The 6,308-nt window shown below is 58.0% G+C and overlaps 1 protein-coding gene across 1 annotated transcript in view; it reads right to left on the bottom strand.

Moving 5' to 3' along the window:
* Nucleotides 1-1,614: 1,614 nt before the first annotated feature.
* Nucleotides 1,615-6,308, bottom strand: part of RBPJL (recombination signal binding protein for immunoglobulin kappa J region like) — an 8,602-nt gene continuing 3,908 nt past the window's right edge. The window contains exons 3-11 of the mRNA XM_035892895.1: nt 6,094-6,164; nt 5,701-5,816; nt 4,637-4,811; nt 4,085-4,222; nt 3,429-3,538; nt 3,186-3,326; nt 2,671-2,826; nt 2,310-2,413; nt 1,615-1,888 (exon numbers count right to left, since the gene is read on the bottom strand). Of these exons, the coding sequence (XP_035748788.1) occupies nt 1,615-1,888; nt 2,310-2,413; nt 2,671-2,826; nt 3,186-3,326; nt 3,429-3,538; nt 4,085-4,222; nt 4,637-4,811; nt 5,701-5,816; nt 6,094-6,164 (1,285 nt within the window). The remainder of the gene's footprint in view (nt 1,889-2,309; nt 2,414-2,670; nt 2,827-3,185; nt 3,327-3,428; nt 3,539-4,084; nt 4,223-4,636; nt 4,812-5,700; nt 5,817-6,093; nt 6,165-6,308) is intronic.

Below are 6,308 nucleotides of genomic sequence, written 5' to 3'. Positions count from 1 at the left end.
CCCCCACTGCCCCCAGCACCTGTATAAGATGCTCGAGCATTTGCCAAGAGCAGGAGCAGTAAGGTCTCGTACCACTGCTCCCAACACCTAATGAGCGCACTGGGACCTGCCTCCTGCTCGAGGGACTTCCTTCCTTTTGAAACCCCCTGCGGATCTTCACAGGGTCACCCCTTCCTCTGTCCTCCAGCCCTGGGCTGTTGGCATATGCTGTGATGTTCTGAGTTTTTCCTCCAGCAGCTGCAGCTCCAGATGCACACAGATGTGTCTGCCAACAGCTTTTCACCCTCTGTGAGGTTCCTGTTTTAGGGAAGAAGGAACCCCATCTCCTGGTGGAGTTTAGGGAGGTGCTACCTCCTGGGAAGCCCCAGGTTAGGACCCCAGAGACCCAGGCTCTTGTGGTCCCATGGAGCTGGGGCCATGCACAAGCTGCAGAGGGGGGAGGCCAAAATTCTGGGCATCACCATGTGTCTCCATGCTGGGCGGTGTGAGGCTGTTGGTCCCCTGAAGCCCGGAGCTCTGCATCCTGAGCTGCAGTGTGGAGGGGATGCACGCAGCGAGGCCGAGGACGGGCTGCGTGCTGGGGCTGTCGGTCTGTGCAGTGCCGGCGTCCGAAACATGCTGGATGGCACAAAGCACGCAGGTAAGCCGGGCAACAAGCCAGGGATGCCCGTGTGCAGGGCTGGGCACCCCATGCTCCTGGGGTGTGCGGGTCGTGGGCCACCGTGTTTCTCCTGCTCCCCTGCCCGCCACTGCTGAGGTCAGTGGGGGATAAACACCTCCGTGGGTTTGGCAGTCGGGTTGTTTCGAAACCCAGCTCAGAACTGCCAAACCAGCAGGTTTCCAGGTACACCATGGGCCTTTTGATGCCATGGAGATCTGAAGGCTGAATAAAGCCACGAGACCCATTCTGTGTAACGCTTGGGTCTGGCTCCAATAAACCTGGCTTCTTTTTATGGCATCTTTAGATCAGCCGTTCCCTGCTGATGCCAGCACTGCCATTTCTGTGTGTGTGTTTGTGTGTGTAAGTGTAAAACAACAGAGCTTGGCAGAGCCACGCCAGCTAGGGAGGGGCTGGGTTTCATACTGAAGTTTTTCTTTCTTTTCCCTTTTCCTTTTGAAATAACCCCATTTGGGCCTCTAATGAAAAAACCCAAACCATCTGGTATCGAGTATTTGGCTGCTGGAAATCAGCTCCTTGTTACTGAAAAGCACAGAAGCGATGCAGGGATTCCTGGTATAGATCAATAACCCTTAAGGCCACATTCGTTCATCATTCCTGTCCCTCCTGGCCTTTGAATATATGGACTGAAGACATCAAGGGAGCTGTGATGCTCTGTGCCAGTGCAGGAGGTAAATCGTGAAGGTTAGTAAGGAAGCAATTGAATCAGTAAAGAGTCCTTGAAGCCTGATTTATTGATGCCCTCATGTGAGATCCCAGCAGGGTGAGATGCTGCCACCAAGAAGAGACAAGTCAGCAAATCACAGTAACATGGTGCACATGTGGTGCATGGCAAGGACCCCTCGGCAGGGCCACCCCGAGCCCTGGATGGGGAGCCCCGGCACAGCTCAGGGCTGCTGCCCTTCCCCGCGGCCAGCGGCAAGGCCGAGCCTCTGCTAGCTCTGCATGAAGAGGTGGAAGTTGGTCCTGGTGAACTCCTGATGGATGCTGTCAAGTAGTTTGTCTGAGTCCTGGGGGACATCCGAGAGGACCTGCTGCCCTGGGATGAAGCTCTGCTCCGGGGTGTAGGTGAACGTGAATGAGCTGGAGTAGATGAGGCCATCGTCCCTGATCAGCAGGAGTGGGACCGTGATGGGGTATCGCAGCCACCTCCAGTCACTGCCGAAAGCAGAGACGTCAGGGACGACGCACACAAGGGACTTGGGGCTCCTGGGAACAGCACAGGAGAGGCAAACATGCATTAACCCAGGCGGCCCTGGCACAGGAGCGGCTGGCAGTGAGTGCGGGTGTGTGTCTTCCAGCCTGGAGCTCAGCGTGAAGCCCACGGCTGGTTCCCCTCTCCTCCCCGGTGTGTCATTCCTGTCTGCTAGGGCTGCTTGCTTGTTTGCAGCCCCCAAGGTCCCCATGTCCCTCACCCACTGCTATGCCCAGACTGCATCCAGACAGCCAGGAGGCACGAGCCAGACACGTCCCTGCCTGTCTTGCAATGCTCGTGCTTGGTCTGCAGAACAGGCGGTGCAAGTGTCCCCGTCCCTGAGGTCAGCAGCCACCCCCCTCCCAGAGCTGCCCAGCACTGCCCAAACCTGGCTGCCATTCCCTGCCTGCTCCCTGGCCCCCTCAGCTGCGTTACCTGTACATAGTCTCTGCTTCCACATCTCCGAACCAGACCTTGAGGTGTGCGTGGAAATACTCCCCCTGCACCTCCAGCATGGCCACGTCCCCGCCGCCTGTGAGCTGTGATGGGCAGAGTGCATGGCAGTGTCTCACGTGGTGGAATGAGCATGGTGTGTGACGTGGTGGGATGAGACAGACCTCTTCTCCCACAGGATGCTCTGCCCCCGTGTCCCATCCCCACTGCAGCAGTCCAGACCTGGGCATTCCCACAGCTTCCCAAAACTGGGAGACGCTGAGTGCGGGTGCAGGGGCTCAGCAGCAGGAGCCACGACGGAGGCAGGTGATGGAGAAGCGGGGGTGGCCGGCACTGTGCCTACCTGCAGGGCAGTGATGAGTGGCACGGGGCTGACGGGCTCGCGGACACAGGACAGGATCTCGCTGAAGGTGTACTCCACCGTCTCGGTGCCGATGATGGTCCAGCAGGAGCCATCGTTCAGCAGCTCCCGGTTGGCTTCCTTTGGGCAGGGAGATGCCTGTGGGGAGTGTTACAGCTCCAAACATGCTGGGATGGCAGGGGACTGGGGCCAGGATGCCTGGCTTCTGCCCCTGGTATCTCAGTTCCAGCAAGTGACCCAGTGCCTGCACTTTGCTTGCTGGGAAACAAGGATCATGACACCTTTGCAAAGACCTCAGTGACGATGTCCCCCACCCGAAGCAGGCAAGCTGGAGGCAGATGGCTTTGCAGCAATTCTGACCTTAATTTGGATTAAACCCCCCTTTTCTGCAAAACCCCTCCCAGTGACGTGTTCCCCAGACACTGGCAACACAGAGGAGCTTGGAGAGAGGATGGGGAGGACGCCAGGAGTCCTCACTCCTCCTTGTGCCGCTGTACCTGGAACTGGATGACTTTCTCCGTGGAGAGACACAGGTACATACGGTCGCTGCCCTGAAACTGGAAGGCACATTTGTGGAGCTGGGAGATGGGCTCGTCCACATCCAGCATGGCGTACTGCTTCGTCACCTTCCGGATGATCTGCAGGACAGCAGCACCATCCCAGGGTGAGCATCCTCTGGTGTTCAGAGGCCCAGAGCAGCCAGGTCCATGTGCTTTGCAGCCATAGGGATGGAGGATTACCAGGGGAGGCAGGGTGATGCCGGTGGCTGTGCAGACGAGCTGGACCACGGAGCCATAGCGGATGTACCCTTCCTGCAGGGGGAACTCGCTCCAGGTGCAGCGCTCATCGGCTTGCCGGGAAAGAGGCAGGCAGAGTCACCGCCGGAGCGGCCAGGGAGCAGGTCAGCCTGCGCTGCCTTGCGCCGAGCCAGTCTGGCCATGCTCCCCGTGCTTTCCTACTGCTTTCTCTGCTCTGTGGGTGCTCGCTGCTTGGAGAGACCACTGCTCCCTGGGAGCCCAGCATGGGAGAGTGGGACTGGGATGTGGTACCAGAGGCAGCGTGGGCAGGGATGCTCAGGGCTCTGGCCTCTTCCAGGCAAGTTACTTGCTTGGATTTGTGATCCTCCAGACCGGTACAGGTCTTGCTGCCCCATCCATAGCCTGTGTGCTCTCAGGGCATGATGCCAACCCTCAAGGCCAGCGGGAAACAGCCATCAGTTCCAGAGATACACCAGGAACACCAGGCAGAGGCAAGATCTGAGCCAGGTTCCCGCATGCCCAGGCTAATTCCCACCCTTTTTGCCCCCAAGAACTGGCTTTGCAGGTGGGGAGAGCCAGGGCTGGGGGCAGCCAGCCCTGGGCATGGCCAGGGCCAGTGGCCCCATGAGGGTCCTTACCCAGGTGGAGGGTGAAGGCTGCCCACTGCCTGGCGCTGGCGATGAAGGCTCCCCCCTCGACAGAGAGGTAGCGAGTGCTGACTGTCTGGGAGCGCAGGCGGTTGAAGAGAGAGACTTTGGAGCCCGAGGAGATGCAGACTGTTGGGAGAGTTGGTTGTGTTAACACTTGCCAAGTCCATGTGTGGCTTGAACTATGGCTTTTCTCAAGCCAAGGGAGGACAAGTCCTGGTTACAGGTGTAACCAGCCCAGCAGGAACCAGCACCCCCCAGCTGCCTTCCCCTGTATGTGAGTGCCAGCCCGGCTGGGCTTTTCAAAGGTGAAGCCCACGGAGTGGGGAGCACGTTGGCATCCAGGGCATTACACATGGTGGGGGGTGAACCCTTCAGAAAAGAGACATCAATATGCCCAGATACATTCCCCCTCTTTTAGGGATGCCTGTGGGCTTTGGGTCCAGCCTGGACCACTCCAGAGCCAAGCTGTGAGCACTCAGAGAGCATCCCACCCTGGGCTTGCGCCCGCTTTCCTCTGCACAGAGTCAGTCCCGTACGCACGGTCTGTGTTCTTCAGTGACTGCTTCTTCTGTGAGGGCTTGGAGATGACCTTGATCAGCTTGCTGTGGAAGGTGCCAATCTCCTGCCCGTTGCTGAAGAAGAGCTTCAGGACCAGGCGGAAATGCTTGCGCTTGTCTGCATCCGAGATGTACAGCGCCTTGGCGCAGCCGAAGCCCTGCCAAGGGCAGAGAGGGGCTGCCAGCAGGCCCAGCCCAGCCCTGCCAGCCTTCCTCGCCTTCCTCACCCTCCTCACTGCCCCATAAGGACATAATAGCACCCTTTCAAAGAGCCCCAGGTTCATTTAAAGGGGAAAACGACCAGAGATGTTATTACAGGTGGAATGAAGAGCTGGAGATCAGCAAAGGCTTTATTTACACTGGGGGCAGAGAATTCCTTATGGAAATGAATGTTCACATGTGATTTATCCCACATAACATGAGAAATTGCCCTGGGTTTATGGTTTCCCCGCCGTCCTGGCTGATACGCCATGCCTTAGCAGCAACGCAAGCACTGCAAACAAAGGCTCTTTTTGTAAGGTTTCTGGCCTGACTCAGACCCCGTGCTCTTCGGGGACCCCAGATAAAGCTTTTTCTTCTTTTTTTCCCCTATCAAAAGATGCCAGAGCCCTGCTGAAGCTCTTGAAATTTGGGATCGATCGAGGGGGTTTTTTTAGCTGTTTATCTGTACATGAAAGACTGGGCTTTCGTTTTGCGATAAGCATCAGTGCTGCTCATTGGGAGAAGGTACCGGAGCTGAAGAGCTCTGCAAATTTTGGCAGCTCGCCTGACACAGGACTGTCGACCTGAAAAGATGATGTCGAAGAAGGACAGGGCTCTTTGCAAGGCAGGGGAACCTGCCTGGCTGCTCAGGCTGCCACCCGTGCCACAGCAGGGCAGCAGAGAGGAGCAGGGAGCGATGGCTAGGAAGGAAGGACCACGACATCCCAAGGAAGGGGGTGATGTGACATTGAGGGCATGGGGTGATGCCAGGGACAGCCCAGCCCGTGCATGATCAGGGTCCCCACGGGGTGCCACCGCACAGCCCCGGGGACCATCAGGCTTTACCTTCGTGTCTGGCTGCTCCTCAAAGCTGAGCTTCTGGGTCTCCATCAGGCTGCTGCCCATGCTGTCCAGCCCCATGTACCCGCAAACCCGAAAACCCTCCTCTTCCAGGTCCCTGGCTGGAAGAGACGGGGAGAAACACCCTCCAGCCCTCGCACAGGCACAGGCATGGGCTCAGCTCCTCCTGGCACGGTGGGTTGGCCCAGGTTCCAGCCCTCTCTGGGTCTGGACCACAGAGGGCTCAACCTTGAGGGGGAAAGAGGAGTTTGGGGGACAAAACCAAAAAATAAACTGGGTCTAAACTGGGTCACTCTCCCCTTTGTGGAGGCGGAGGTCAGCTCTTCGTGGCATGGGAGGGGAGGGAGGAGAGGTCCAGGGCTGCCACCCAGCCCTTACCTTTTATCTGCTCCTGTTTTAACTTCCATCCTGGCCCGCTCAGGTAAACGCAAGGTGGGGGGCAGAAAAACCTGCAGAGACAAGAGGACATTTTCTTACTGCACTTCAACATCCAGAAAGGGTGCTGGGGGGGGGACAGGATGGCTGCACTGAGAGCAGAGACCTTGACTCGGGGCTCTCTGGCACCAGGAGCAAGCCTGCACCCTGGGAGGTAG

Source organism: Egretta garzetta, unplaced genomic scaffold, assembly GCF_000687185.1.
Source record: "Egretta garzetta isolate BGI_Z169 unplaced genomic scaffold, ASM68718v1 scaffold214, whole genome shotgun sequence".
Classification (NCBI taxonomy): domain Eukaryota; kingdom Metazoa; phylum Chordata; class Aves; order Pelecaniformes; family Ardeidae; genus Egretta; species Egretta garzetta.
This window is presented reverse-complemented; position numbering and strand designations above follow the sequence as displayed.